This window comes from Magnolia sinica, chromosome 17 (genome assembly GCF_029962835.1).
Source record: "Magnolia sinica isolate HGM2019 chromosome 17, MsV1, whole genome shotgun sequence".
NCBI lineage: Eukaryota > Viridiplantae > Streptophyta > Magnoliopsida > Magnoliales > Magnoliaceae > Magnolia > Magnolia sinica.
In genome coordinates this window covers 1,164,144-1,179,985 of record NC_080589.1, presented here as the reverse complement: position 1 = coordinate 1,179,985, position 15,842 = coordinate 1,164,144, and the positions used below count along the sequence as shown (strand labels likewise).

The window sequence follows — 15,842 nt, the reverse complement described above, 5'->3', positions numbered from 1 at the left end:
AGAAATCAAAGGCCAGGATCATTTATGAAGAGTGGTCATTGAAACATATGTTGGTAGCACTTGCAAGATGAAGCGTGCAAAGCGTTTGACCATCTTTGATGTTCCCCTTAATGAGCAGCGCATGCCCAGACAGGCTCGTTTGAAGGCTATACTCATTGAATGGTAGGAAGGTTTGATCCATTTGAATTTTGGACAATTTTCTGAGCACGGTTTGGGTGGATCCCGGTATATCCACTGGGGTCGGTGGATCCCTAATTGTGGGGTCCACTGTGATGTATATACCTTACATCCACACCGTCCATGCATTCTAACAGCTCATTTTAAAGCATGAACTTAAAAATGAAGCAGATCCAAATCTTACCTGGACCATACCACAGGAAAAAGTCTTGATTGAATCCCCACCATTAAAAACTTCATGGGGGGGGGACCGAAATGTTTATATGCCATCCAACCTGTTGATAAGGTCACGAGGACCTGGATGAATAGACGACACAAATATCGGCTTGATCCAAAACTTTTATGGCCCACGAAAAATTTTCAATGGTTGATTACCACTGTTTCCTGTATAATGGTTCAGCTGAGATTTGGATTTTTTAGATCACGAACTAAAATGACTTTTCAAAACGGATGGATGGCCATAAGTCATTAATCAGTCCATTGTATCTCTCTCTCTCTCTCTCTCTCTCTCTCTCTCAAACATCCGTATCAACCTACGCATCTGCTTACGTCACCACTGTCCAAGCCATGCATGAGCTTCAACACATAAGTACTGCCAAACCTCCTCCACATCCTCTCTCTCTCTCTCTCTCTCTCAAACATCCGTATCAACCTACGCATCTGCTTACGTCACCACTGTCCAAGCCATGCATGAGCTTCAACACATAAGTACTGCCAAACCTCCTCCACATCCTCTCTCTCTCTCTCTCTCTCTCTCATGCTCATGGACATGCTTTGGGTGACTTTGATAGTGCTTGCACTGCTCTCAGGCATTTGGAAGCTCTTCCAAAATCTTGTATGGAGGCCTCATGCCTTGACAAGATGGTTTGAGAAACAAGGGATAACAGGCCCATCTTACACTTTCATATCAGGCTCTCTTAAAGAAATCCAGGGCCTAAAGAAGCTTGCAAATGAGAAGGTTCTGGACACACACTCACATGACATCATCCCAAGGGTCATGCCTCACTACTACAAATGGTTCTCACTGCATGGTGACTTTCTTCTCCCTTCTCTTCTCTAACTCATCATCCTTGCTCCTTGCACAAGGCCCATGGGTGCCTCTATCCAGGCCATCCAAATCGTAGGATACATTGTAGATGGAGCATAGCTAAAATATTACAATGACCATGCAAACCTAACCGTCCAATCGTCTGTTAAGTGTGGTTTTGGATTATGCTCTATCCTTAACCCAGTTGGCGATTTGGATGGTCTGGATGATCGTACAACCATATATCATCTACACGGTGGATGTCGGCACCATTTCAAAAATGGTGCTGAAATTAATGTCTTACTTACTGTATGAGCTATGATGCATTGCAAACATTTCGTACCTTATTCACGTGCAATAGATGGGAGCCAAGTGGCCCACCAATATCAACAAATCTATTGGATATGAGGAATGAACCCTGGATTGCATGAAATTTTGGACGGTAAATGTGTCTAACTGCCCTTCTTGTGAGCAGTTATTTAAAATTTGAATGACGGTGATCATCTGATTAGATTGATATTGGGCCATCTGCAACCCATGGTAAACCACTCCGATCCAATTGGTATAATAGCCTGTATTAATTTCTAAGTAGGGAACAGATAGCAAAAATGCCAAATGTTTTGGATGCAGATAGCAAGATTACCGCCCATCGCCATGGTGGCTGGACTATGTGTGGCTCTCCACATTGTATGTGTGTTATCTACACTGTCCATATGTTTGGCAAGCCCATTTTACCATTAGCCTAAAATTAAAGCATACCTGAAGCTCAAGTATAGATAAAATCATATAAAAATGCCATGGGCCCACTTGCCAACTGATTGGACATGCAACGAGTTACGTGTGAGCATTTTCAGTTGATATATATCATACTAATTTATAACAATCATTACATCTTCAGATGTAAAAAGTAGCCAATATCATGTCATGCTAATTTATAAGATTCATTGAATCTTCAGTGGACAAAAGTTGTCAAACCAAACAAGTATTTAAAAATCATTACTCGAAAGTGTAGATCCTTATGTTCCCCACTCCGTTCATCCGTTTTTACTGATCGTTTTAAAGCATGAACTCTAAAATTAAGTAGATCCAAATCTAAGATGACCCTTCCATAGGAAACGATTCTAATTGACCATTAAAAACTTTGTGAGCAATAGGTTGGATAGAAAATAAACATTACAAAAACACTACGGATGGTACCTAGGCTTGGGACCTTTAATCATTCACGTTAATAGGATTGTTTGCAGGTATTAGCAAGAGAGTCTCATCATACCTAGACTTGAAGATACTTATGGTTATACTAGCTCCTTCAAATACTTAGATATAAAGATGTGCAGATAGAGAGACTATGATTAGTAATTCTTTAGCTCACTATATGAGGCTACCTTGAAGTCAGGGTTGTCAAAGTCCACACTATTTGACAAAGGATACACTTAGTTTGTTTGAGACATTAGTATATGGCTTTAATTAACTTGGAGTTTAGACCATCCATCAAGTATTTTAAATGCTAATTAGTATTTCTATATTTTTTTATTAGTTAATAGGGTTTTCAATTGTTAACTTTAAATTGTAATAATTAATTTGTTTTAAATCATACTTGATGGATATCAAGTGTCTAAGATCGAATGAACCAAATCTTAAAGTGGCATGGGATCCCTAACAGTGGAGCCTGACTATGATGTATTCTACTTACATCCACACCGTCCATCCATTGTGAAAGATCATTTTAAGGCATGATCTAAAAAATGGATCCGATCCAAATCTTAAATGGACCATACAAACATTAAACAGTAGTGATTAAATCCCCACCATTAAAAACTTCATGGGGGCCATCAGGATGTTTATTTGCCATCCAACCTGTTGATAAGGCCACAAAGAACAAGATGAAGAGGCTACACAAATATCAGCTTGATCCAAAACTTGCCCCATGAGAAGATTTTAATGTTCTATTATCACTGCTTCCTGTATTATGGTCTACCTGAGATTTAGATCTGCTTCATTTTTTTTGGGTCATGCCTAAAATAAGTTCTCAAAATGCATGGATGGCACGGATATAAGACACATACATTACAGTGAACCCCACGGTAAGGGATCCTACCCACCCAGGTTGATCCCTGATGTATCCACTGAAGCGGTACCTTCGTAGATGCAGGCCGATACAGTCCAATATGCACATATCACGTTGGTTTTTGGGTTAGGTCAATATATTTTCAAAGGGATATTTAAAACTTTGGTGATAATAAACTGAAAAGACACTTATGAGCCCATTTAATCAACTAGGATACAAAATATATTAAAGCAAGAACAGTGAAAGTAGGCCTTTTCTTTTAAAGGTTTGAGGGCCGGGGAGACCTACCTAACATTTATTAAAAGAGAAAAAAGAGTTACAAAAATATTGAGGGGCTGACACAGGGATGAACGTGATGAGGTTGATCACCGTCTTCCTCAAGAGGATAACTACTCTGAATCTACGGAGCTTCTCTGCACTCCTCACAGAGACTTCTCGAATCAACGAGGAAAGAAAACAGAAAATAGAAATAAATTCTAATAAATTCAAAATTGATTAATGAATACCAATAAACGAGTTTACAACCTTTTAAATAGGGATACCAAACAATGGGAGAGCAATCAAAAGCAAACTACAACTAAAACTCCTAAAATTCGCAACTTACTATAAATAGTAAACTTACTATTTATAGATAGTTGTGATGTCTACTAATGCGTAAGGTTTTCAGCCAAAAATAATAAGTGTCTTATTTGGCTTTACCATACTGTTCTCCTAATTATTCTAAGTTCTTTTCCCGTTGGACGCAACTCCTAAAGCCTGACGGATGAAGAGTTATAATCAAACTAAAACTAACTATTTATAATAAAAACGAAATTAAAACAGGGAAACTACCGTCGATCTAAGAGTATTTCACAAATCCGGCCTGCGCAACCCGGCATAGCGGGGTTGGTTGGCTAAAGTAACTCGTTCTACCCTAAAATCATATATTTTACGCCCGATAACTCATTACGCATTGTGAGATACACCCGATCTAAGGTCCGACGGCCTGGATTACTTCTATCGTCGACCGGGCCTTTTCTGAGCCATCTTGGCCATGAAACTGTCCACGATCCACTCTACATCAGGGGCCAATCCTGAAATAAGCAATGATTTATATGAATTATATAAAATCTTATATACTGTAAGGAATTAACATTTCATTTCATTTTGAACTTCTGCCAACTTTTTATATTAATATTATTTTTATATAATGATGCTGCTTTTGTAAACGACTGTAATGTGATGTGATGGGGTGAACAGGAGATATGTTCCTGTATTGGTTTGGGACCCGGCCCCGGGTGTGCATAACCGAGCCAGAGTTAGCCAAGGAAGTGTTATCAAACAAGTCCGGTTTCTACACCAAGGCAAAGGCTCGCCCTTCCTTAGCTGCCATTCTAGGCAAGGGTTTGGTTCTGGTGGAGGGTGATGATTGGGTCAGGCATCGGAAGGTTGTCAACCCAGCTTTCCATATGGAGAAGCTCAAGGTACGTACCCACTTTTTTTCTAATCCCAGCCATTCATCAGGTGGTCCACGTCATGCATGAGCTGTGGCCTGAAAATCGGGACGACGATGCTGTGAAAAAATGGGTAGTTGGAAAAAATTCCAATAGTCCATTTTATCGTATATGTGTGGCCCACTTGATGTGCTGTACTATCTTGATTTTTGTTATTCCAGAGTCTCCCCAGCCTGATTAATTAGTTGTCCGGATCTGTGAGATATATCCCATCCACCAGGATCTCTGAAGACTTGTAGGATATCAGACAAAGTGGACCCCATTGTGGAAGATCACCTGGCAAAAAAATCAGGCTAATGCACTCATCAAAGCTTATAGATGGACGATTGTCGAAATGTATGGTCCACATGATGAGTGAATCAGCCCAATTTTTATGCAATGGGATCCACCTATTGTAGGGCTTGGATGGTCAACAGGCGTGGATTTGGTCTGGGGTAACACCAAGTTCGGTCAGGCCGTGATCCTGGGCCCACGTTGGTGTATTTGTTGTGAATCCACGCTGTCCATCAGTTTTGCCAGCTTATTTTGTGGCATGGTCCCAAAAATAATATTTGAATCCGCTTCATTTGTGGGACAATATCTTAATTTCAACTTTCAAAATGGATAGACGGATTGGATGTACAACACATACATCAAGGTGGGCCCCACAGTCACGGCCTGACTGAACTCTGTGTTACCCCGACCTGACCAAATCCATTCCCTTAAAAAAAAGAAAAAAGAAAAAAAGCCCAAGAACGAAGGCCTATTCTAAATTGATGGCGAGGGTATCATTTGAATGGTAATGATCATCCAATCAAACTGAGAATGGGCCTTTTGCAATCGACAGATGACCCCTCCAACCATGATCTCACCTGAAGCCCACCTAAAAATGCACTCTATAAAGTCGTGAAAGTTCATCCCAGTCCGGCCTGATTTATCCAAACTGTTAGACTAGTAGGCCCAAACAATCCTCGGCCCTATTTCTTGGTAGAAGATGCAAGATGGGCCGGGCTTGTAAATGGGTCCTCAGCTGATGGGTCAGACCCGGACATGGATTAGTTCCATGCCAAAAATGACAAAAATTAGTGATGTTGCATTATACTCAACTAATAAATTGCAATTCAATTCGATAATGAATCCAAACATACACTAGGACATTGGGCATATCGTTCCATGACCGTTCAGATGTCAAACAGATATCTACTTTGATATGACGGAATTATCCTAAGAACGGAGAACACTGAATGTGCATATATATATATATGTGTGTGTGTGTGTGTGTGTGTGTGTGTGTGTGTGTGTGTATGTTGTTTCAATTCTTGTATTGTTTTGTTTAAGGCATACTCGCATTAAAATCAACTTCTTATCCATGGCATTGGATTTCGAAAGGTGATGACAAAGACAATGGCAGCTTGCACACTATCCAAGCTTGATCAATGGCAAGAGCAAGCTATTCAAACCAAGGAGAAGTATAAAGAAATAGATATGAGTGAAGAATTTCAACAGCTTACTGCAGATGTAATTTCCCAAACTGCTTTTGGAAGTAGTTTCATTGAAGGGAAAGAAGTCTTTGAAGTTCAAAAGGAGCTTTTGCAACGGGCGGCAGCTTCCAGTAACAATATCTTCATCCCCGGCAGCCAGTAATTACCTCACTTCGAATCTCTTTTAGTTAATTAAAATCTCTCTTTTTTCGAACAACTTGAAATGAAACAACCATCGTGGTGTCATAAACCTCTCAGGAAACCAATATTGCAGATTGCGCCATTGAAATGGGAGAGTCCATGTCATGTGTAATAGGGTTTTCCTCCTTAGGTCAGAGGAGATGAGGAGCGGTTCGGATGCCACAAACAGTGGAATCCCTGCGCTACTCGACTAGTCCTACAGCCTGCTCAACCGGTCAAGTGAATAGTGCTCGACCAGTCCTGGGTCACTCGACTCAAAGTCCAGCGAGCTTTTTGAACAATGCTCGACCAATCGAGTGAACAGTACTTGACCAGTCCTGCAGCACACACGACCAGTCCTAGTTACTTAGATTTGAGTCCGATTTTGTACATGATTCGGAATTTTGAGGCGGCTTTCGCAAGGGTGCGAAAGAGAGTTTCCTAAACTATAAATAGAAGGTCCCTAGGATTTTCTAAGGTATGCAAGATGGTAATGCAAGAGGGTTTTCTAAAGCTTTGCAAGGGTTTGCTAAAGGGTTTAGGGTTATCAAATGTGTGAGAAAAAGAGAGAGAAAGAGAGAGAGGAAGCTTGTGGAAGGGATACTATACTCGTGGAGATAATTTACCATATCTCAGCGCTTCTACGTCCTCGTAATCGGTGAGATCTTTTCGTTTTCTTTGTTTCTCTTATTCTTTATCGACTCCTGCGTGAGTGAAGAAGGCCGTAATGTTCTACTTCATAGTGGATTGTTGATCTGGACGAGGTCCCGTGGTTTTTACCTCTTTGAGGGTTTTTCACGTAAAAATCTCTTCTGTGGTGTGGTTTGTGCTTTGATTTATTTCATTGCTTTATTATCCTATAATTCTAGTTTGTTCTGGGAGGCTAGACCCTAAGGTTTTGTGTAAGGCCCCCAACAATGTGAAATTTTGAAATACCTAAATCGATATTTGGTTGAATCGTCAGGTAGAATCAAGATATTTTAAACTTCATAAGTGTTTGGGGCTGCATGGATAATAAACCTAATTGGGTGGATTATCATGTTTCTCTTCTTCTTCTTTTTCTCTTTTTGGTCTTGAATGACCCATTCTGCTAGGTTTTAGAAGAATGTTTCATATATTTCTGATATGTATATATTTTTATTTGTAGATATATTCCTACTAGGTGGAATGTTCAAACATGGAAACTCAACAGAAGAGCAAAGAATACTCTTAAGCGTATCATAGAGAGTAAACTGAATTCAGAGGACGAAAGACACTCAGATTCCAGATATGGAGATGACCTACTTGGATTGTTGTTGGGAACGTTGATGGCCGAATCTGGCAGAAAGCAAGGCATTCAGCTGGACATGGATGAGATAATAGATGAGTGCAAGACGTTCTTCTTCGCAGGCCATGAGACCACATCTCACTTACTAACTTGGACTATGTTTGCATTAAGCTTACACAGTGAGTGGCAGGAAAGCCTCAGAGAAGAAGTGTTGAGGGAATGTGGCACGGAAATCCCGGATTCTGACAAGCTCAGCAAGCTGAAATTGGTAAGGACCTATCAGTTTCTTCCTCTACTTTTTAATATTCAGTTTCTTCCTCACATACAATTCTCTTTTCTTTCATATCAAAGAACAAATGAATGAAGACTAATATCTATATAATTCACAAATTACATACTTTGGATGATGCTTTTATTTTGCATTAAGAACAACGGTGAATATTTTTTAGGTGAACATGGTTCTTCTAGAAACCTTGAGGTTGTATCCCCCAGCAATCTTATTGACGAGAATGGCTTCTAGAGATACAAAGTTGGGGGATGTTTCGATCCCAAAGGACAGCGAAATAGCAATTCCAGTGCTGATGATTCAGAGGAGCAAGAAGTTCTGGGGCGAGGATGCAAACGAGTTCAAACCAAAAAGATTTGCAGATGGGATCGCAAGGGCAGCGAAGCATCCGAATGCTCTGCTGGCATTCTCTGTAGGCCCAAGAGCATGCATCGGGCAGAACTTTGCAATGATGGAAGCAAAGATGGTGGTTGCCATGATCCTTCAGAGGTTTACTTTCACCCTCTCTCCTCAATATCAGCATGCGCCAGTGGAAAAACTTACTCTGCAGCCACAGTTTGGCCTTCCCATCTTCCTACAACCTCTTCGTGAGTAAAACAAATATGTATGTTTCTGAGAGTATTACGTTAATCTCCAATCAATAAGGCGGGCTTCTGTTCATGTTAATGGTTGTTATTACAGTCTTTACTGTATGTAAGTTGCGATATATTTAAGTGTAAGAGTGCATATTTATGTAGTGGTCATATGGAGCACCATGTCCTCGGAGATAATAGTGAATATTATTTTATTTTATTTTATTGAGTGAGGATATAATCACTTGTCGCTAATTATCAATATAAATAAAAGATTGTAGAGGAGAAGAAAATATACATGTTATCCTCTTCTTTTCTTTATTTTTACATGATATCAAAATGTGGTGGCTGATTTTTCTTTTAATTGTGTAATATGTTTTTCATTACAAACTATGCCCGGCTATTATGGCGTTTGATAAATCTTGGGGGTATTTCTCATTGAGATGACCACTCATGGATGCTATGTGCAATTGCACCAACATGTAATGTAGATGATGAATATATAAATGCAAATGTGGAGTGGGATAACGATTCAGTGGCCTTATTTGTCCCAAAAGGAGCTCAACAATCTCGCAGCTAAAGACTATGCATCTGATTTTAGTTTCTTTTCATGCTGAGAGACCTTAGTAGTTGTTTTTCAACATTTTGTTAGTTTGAGTTCTTCAGTTTGTATAAACCCTATGGGCAATATTTGGACATGTTTGGATGTTTAGTTTGGATATTTACTCAATGCATGGATTAATATTGTGGTGCCTACTTAATTATGAATGTTACATGAGATTACTGTTGGGATTTAGTCTGCAGAATCACACAGATTTGGATCTAGAAGAGCAATCCAAGAGCACCAAGCAAATACAAGAGAATACAAATATTTAACGTGGAAAACCTTTCGGAAAAAACCACGACACAAAGCAACAGATCTTCAATATGAAAATAGAAATTATAAAGAGAGAGGACTTACCCGATTCGAACAACCTCGAATCAAACCCTTGCTACACCCTTTGAAAACCTTATAACCCTTTTAGAAACCTTTGGAATACCTTTAGGAAGCCTTAAAATATATTAGAAAGGCCCTAGGGACCCCTATTTATACTTTAGGAAACCCCACTTATGCACCGACTTTGGAATAGTCCGAAAACTGCCTCAATTTTATGTAGTCCGCACGCAGTCTGCGTAACCTTCGACTAGTTGAAGCGGGGCTTCGACCAGTGGTTAAGCATCGCGGACCGAGTTTTAAGACATCTTTTTTAACAACAATATCCACTATGTCTTCAATCTTCAAATGTGTATCTTCTTACCCTCTTCTCTTATCTCTGCGTCGCATCGTAGCTTCAATCAATGCTTCTCGTATACACTGGTCGTGGAAAGAGTCATCACAGACTGAAGCTTCGATATCCAAGTAATTGCTCCACCTGTTAGTACAAATGAGTATCTTAAAGTAGACTTTCTGGAATCCACACTACCTGCGTAGTCTGAATCCACATACCTGACCAACTTTGCCCCTGTCTTCTCAAAAGTTAAGACGTAGTCTTTTTGATGTAGAGCAGGTCGCGGACAGTTACATGGCCAAGATGGATCAGAAAAGGCCCGGTCGACGACAGAAGTGATCCGGACCATCGAACCTTAAATCGGGCGTATCTTGCAATCCGGAATGAGTTATCTGACGTAAAATATATGATTTTGGGGTAGAACGAGCTACTGAAGCCAACCAACCCTGCTACGCCGGGTTGCGCAGCCCGGAATTGCGAAAAACCCCTGGATCGATGGTCGTTTCCCCGTTTTAATTTCGCTTTTACTATAAATAGTAAGTTTTAGTTTGATTATAACTCTTCATCCGTCGGGCTTTAGGAGTTGCGCCCAACGTGAAAAGAGCTTAGAATAATTAGGAGAACGGTTTGGTGAAGCCAAATAGGACACTTACTATTTTTGGCCGAAAACCTTGCGCACTAGTAGACATCACGACCGTCTATAAATAGTAAGTTTACTATTTATAGTAAGTCGCGGATTCTAAGAGTTTGAGTTGTAGTTTGATTCTGATTTCTTTCCCATTGCTTGGTACCCCTATTTAAAGGGTTGTGAACTCGTTTTTATTCATCAATTAATCAATTTCGAATTTATTAGAATTTATTTCTATTTTCTGCTTTCTTTCCTCGTGGATTCGAGAAATCTCTGTGAGGAGTCCAGAGAAGCTCCGTGGATTCGGAGTAGTTATCCTCATCACGTTCATCCCTGCGTCAATTGGTATCAAAGCGAGGATTCCCCTCGGGCCGATGGCAAACAACGAAGGTATGAATCAAAATCCTGTGGACGGTGATCCAGGGATTCGTTATCTTTCGGAAAGAATGGAAGCTTTCCACCGGGAGAGTCAGTTGACCATGCAAGGGCTGCAGGCAACTCTCGACCGTCTTGCGGATGCGCTACTTCCGCCCCGAGCCCTAGGCGGTGCTCCACCACCCGTGGTGGCTCCACCACCCATGGTCGCGGTACGACACAACCCCGATTTTCGTAGAGCACTACCAGTGGCAAACCGTAGGGCTACACCAGATGATTCAAGTTCTAGCGACGAGGACCTTAATGAGGGTTTTGCGCGACGACCAATCCATGGAGGTGATCGTCTAGATCGTGCTGAAAGAGACTATCGAGGTAAGGCTGAACTTCCTAGTTTTAACGGTTTATTTCGTATAGAAGATTTTCTCGATTGGCTACAAGTAGAGAGATATTTTGATTACATGGACGTGCGGATCATAAAAGGGTAAAATTGGTAGCGTTTAAATTAAAATCGGGTGTTCCGCATGGTGGGAACAATTACAACTCTCACGAGCTCGCGAACAAGGCGCCCATCTCATCATGGCCCGGATGAGACGTCTTCTTCGATCTCGATTTCTCCCGGTGATTATGAGCAGATATTATTCCAAACAATATCAAAATTGCAGCAAGGAAATCGAACAGTCACAGATTACACAATGGCTGGCTACACGAAACGATCTGTCAGAATCTGAGTCACAGAAGGTGGCACGATTTATAGGTGGGTTGCGACCGACAATTCAGGACCAAGTTCAGATGTACCCAGTCGGGACTGTGGATGAAGCAGTTCAATTGGCGGGTAGGGCAGAAACACAACTTGCAAGAGCTCCTGCTCGTCCATATCCTTCAACTCGACCCCCATGACGGGTCCCACGCAGGATCCAGTGCTGCCACGAGGAAAAGACCCAGTACCTCAACTTCCTACAACTGTAAACCGTGATACTGGGAGCGACTCATCCAGACCTCAACGTGCAGCACCCACAACAGCGGGTCTGAGTAGGATTCCAAATCCTTATGCTCGGCCAAGGTCGAATAATTGTTACCGCTGTGGCCAACCAGGCCACTTATCAAACACTTGTCCTCAACGTCCCGCAGCACACTTGACTATAAACGAAGGGGGCACTGAAGATGAGGCCGTAGAAGAAGACCATCGCTTTGATGAACATGAACAAATCACTAAAGAAATAGCAGGTGGCGATGAAATGACGGGCAAGGAACATGGTAAATTTCTAGTTGTGAGGCGATTACTGTATGCCCCACAAAAGTAATTACATCCACAACGACACAATATATTTCGTACTCTGTGCACCATCAATGGAAAGGTCTGTGATGTAATCATAGACAGTGGTAGTAGCGAGAACATCGTCTCGAGAGTGATGGTGGACAAGTTGCGGCTACCGATGATGAAACATCCTTCTCCGTACTCAATTGATTGGATAAAAAAGGTGAATGAGACCAAGGTAACTGAACAATGCACTATCTCATTTTCAATTGGCAAAAATTATAAGGATAAAATACTTTGTAACGTGGTCGATATGGAAGCTTGTCATATGTTACTCGGTCGACCCTGACAGTCGGACTGTAATACGACCTATTGGGGACGAGATAATGTTTACGTATTCGTCAAGGATAGTCGAAAAATAATCATTGCCCTTATGGCACCAGAGAACCACCTTGAAGCCTCTAAAGTGGAGGAGAGTTTCCTCTTGACCATTCGATATTTTATAGAGGAATCCAAGGAAACCGGCGAGGTATACGCTGTAGTGGTGAAGGGCGAGGAAGAGGAACCCTCAAACATCCCTCCAAGTTTAAGACTTAAACGAATTCAAAGAAGTCCGGCCTGAGTTTACTCGATGGATTGCCCCCATGAGGGACATCCAACATCACATAGACCTCGTCCTGGAAGTCCGCCCAATCGCCCTCATTATCGAATGAGTCCGAAGGAGTGTGAGATACTTCAGGGGCAAGTGGAGGAATTGATCCGTAAGGGTCTCTTGAGAGAGAGCATGAGCCCATGTGTCGTACCACCATTATTAATGCTAAAAAAAGATGGAAGCTGGAGCATGTGTGTCGATAGCCGGGCAATCAACAAAATTACTATCAAGTATCGTTTCCCAATACCACGGTTGGACGACATGCTCGATATGCTAGAAGGGGCCAAGGTGTTCTCTAAACTAGATCTAAGGAGCGGGTACCATCAGATTCGTATTCGACCGGGTGATGAGTAAAAAACGGCATTCAAGACTAAGGAAGGGTTGTATGAGTGGCTGGTCATGCCCTTCGGCCTATCGAACGCACCAAGTACTTTTATGCGTTTGATGAATTAAGTTCTAAAACCGTTCACTGACCGATTTGTGGTAGTATATTTTGATGACATATTGATATATAGCCAGGATGAGGCGGAGCATAGGAAACATCTCAGGCAGGTGCTGTAGGTCCTACAAATTAACAAGTTGTACCTTAACTTGAAGAAGTGTAATTTTTTAACTGATAGCCTATTGTTTCTAGGATTTGTTGTAATGTCCACAGGTATTCGTGTGGACAATGAAACGGTGCGAGCTATTAGGGAATGACCAATCCCGACAAACATTCATGAGGTGAGGAGTTTTCACAGGTTGGCGACTTTCGATTGTCGATTTGTGCGAGATTTTAGCACCATAATCGCGCCTATAACAGATTGCATGAAAAAAGGACCGTTCTAGTGGACCGATAAAGCTAACAAGAGCTTTCATGAGATCAAGCATCGTTTGTCTACAACACCGGTCTTGGTGCTTCCTAATTTTGACAAATTGTTTGAGGTTGAGTGTGACGCTTCATATGTCGGAATTGGAGGAGTATTATCACAGGAAGGTAGACTGGTAGCCTTCTACAGATCATCAAAGCCCGAAAGAAGTGGTCGACTTATGAGCTTGAGTTGTCCGTAGTTTTCAGGCACCGCGACATTGGCGGCATTATCTCGATTCAAAGAGAGTTTGTTTTGTACATCGACCATCAAGCATTAAAGTTTATTAATAGTCGGACTAACGTGAATCGTGTGCATGCTTTAGATGGGTTGCGTTTTTACAGAATTCACATTCGTTACAAGCACAAGTCGAGCGTGAGAATAAGGTGGTGATGCACTTAGCCGTCATGCATCACTACTAGTAACAATGAGCAACGAGGTAGTCGGCCTCTGTCTCAAGGAGTGTATGCCGAGGATGAGGACTTCAAAGATTCTTGGATGAAGTGTCAAGAAGGTCACCCGGTGACCTACATATGCGAGACGATTTTCTCTTCAAAGGGAATCGATTGTGCATCCCCCAAAGTTCTCTCGAGGGAGCAGATTATTCAGAGCTACATGGAGGTGGCCTTGGTGGACACACGGGCGAGACAAGACGCGAGCTCTTGTGGAAGAGCGGTATTACTGGCCGCGGTTAGTACGTGATGTGGGAAAAATCGTACAACGTTGTCATGTTCGTCAGACCTCTAAGGGGCAATCTTAGAATACGAGCCTCTACACCCCGTTACCTGTGCCTGACGGTCCTTGGGAGGATTTATCAATGGACTTCGTGCTTGGTCTCCCACGAACACAACGCGGCATGTATTCGGTGTTCGTGGTGGTAGATCGTTTCTCAAAGATGGTGCACTTTATCCCCTGCAAGAAGACCTTCGATGCAACACACGTGGCGAATTTATTTTTCAGGGAGGTCGTTCGGCTACACGGGGTCCCCAAGACCATTACTTTCAATCGTGACACGAAATTCATTAGCCACTTTTGGCGGACTTTATGGAATCGATTCGATACACGACTTCAATTTAACAGTGCTTACTACCCACAGACTGATGGGCAGACCAAAGTTGTGAATCACACATTGGGAAACCTCTTTCTCTGTCTTTCAGGGAAAAAACCGAAGTAGTGGGATTTGTCCTTGTCTCAAGCAGAGTTTTGCATTCAACAACATGGTGAATTGCTCGACAGGGAGATCACCATTCCAGATTATCTACGGACGAGTGCCTCGCCACATACTTGACTTGGTCCTCTGCACCCAAGCACCTGTGCACGAGCATTGCAGCAGTGCCCATATGGCGACAAGATCATGGGCATCCATGCGTAAGTGCGGACCAAGTTACATGCCTCGAACGAGAAGTACAAGGAACAAGCGGACAAGCATCGGCGACAAAAAGTGTTCGAGGTAGGCGACCGCGTTATGGTCCATTTGCGCAAAGAGAGATTTCCGACCGGGACGTACAACAAGTTGAAAAATAAGAAGATTGGATCGGTACCAATCATCCGAAAGATCAATGACAACGCTTATGTTGTTGATCTCCCAGATGACATGGCCATCTCACGGACTTTTAATGTCATGGACCTAACCGAGTATCATGAACCAGAGCATGACGAGAACTCGAGGACGAGTTCTTTTGAAGTGGAGGAGACTGATGTAGAGCAGGTCGCGACGATTACATGGCCAAGATGGATCGAAAAAGGCCGTCGACGACCGAAGTGATCCGGACCATCGAACCTTAAATCGGGCGTATCTTGCAATCCTAATGAGTTATCGACGTAAAATATATGATTTTGGGGTAGAACGAGCCACTCTGAAGCCAACCAACCCTGCTACGCCGGGTTGCGCAGCCCGGAATTGCGAAAAACCCCTGGATCGATGGTCGTTTCCCCGTTTTAATTTCGCTTTTACTATAAATAGTAAGTTTTAGTTTGATTGTAACTCTTCATCCGTCGGGCTTTAGGAGTTGCGCCCAACGTGAAAAGAGCTTAGAATAATTAGGAGAACGGTTTGGTGAAGCCAAATAGGACACTTACTATTTTTGGCCGAAAACCTTGCGCACTAGTAGACATCACGACCGTCTATAAATAGTAAGTTTACTATTTATAGTAAGTCGCGGATTCTAAGAGTTTGAGTTGTAGTTTGATTCTGATTTCTTTCCCATTGCTTGGTACCCCTATTTAAAGGGTTGTGAACTCGTTTTTATTCATCAATTAATCAATTTCGAATTTATTAGAATTTATTTC

At 42.0% G+C, this 15,842-nt stretch overlaps 1 protein-coding gene across 1 annotated transcript; it reads left to right on the top strand.

The window, feature by feature from the left end:
* The first annotated feature begins 901 nt into the window (after window positions 1-901).
* Window positions 902-8,844, top strand: LOC131230367 (cytochrome P450 709B1-like). Its single transcript, XM_058226256.1, has 5 exons — window positions 902-1,208; window positions 4,509-4,732; window positions 6,131-6,381; window positions 7,550-7,937; window positions 8,119-8,844. The coding sequence occupies exons 1-5, from the start codon at window positions 935-937 to the stop codon at window positions 8,548-8,550; spliced, it is 1,569 nt and encodes a 522-aa protein (XP_058082239.1). The 5' UTR covers window positions 902-934; the 3' UTR covers window positions 8,551-8,844.
* The last annotated feature ends 6,998 nt before the right edge of the window (window positions 8,845-15,842 follow it).

Excerpts from the sequence above, each read along its gene's own strand:
- LOC131230367 (XM_058226256.1), top strand. The coding sequence starts at position 935 with ATGCTCATGGACATGCTTTGGGTGACTTTGATAGTGCTTGCACTGCTC. Across the intron at positions 4,733-6,130 it reads TCCATATGGAGAAGCTCAAG|GTGATGACAAAGACAATGGC; the intron begins GTACGTACCCAC and ends GGATTTCGAAAG. Across the intron at positions 6,382-7,549 it reads ATCTTCATCCCCGGCAGCCA|ATATATTCCTACTAGGTGGA; the intron begins GTAATTACCTCA and ends TTTTATTTGTAG.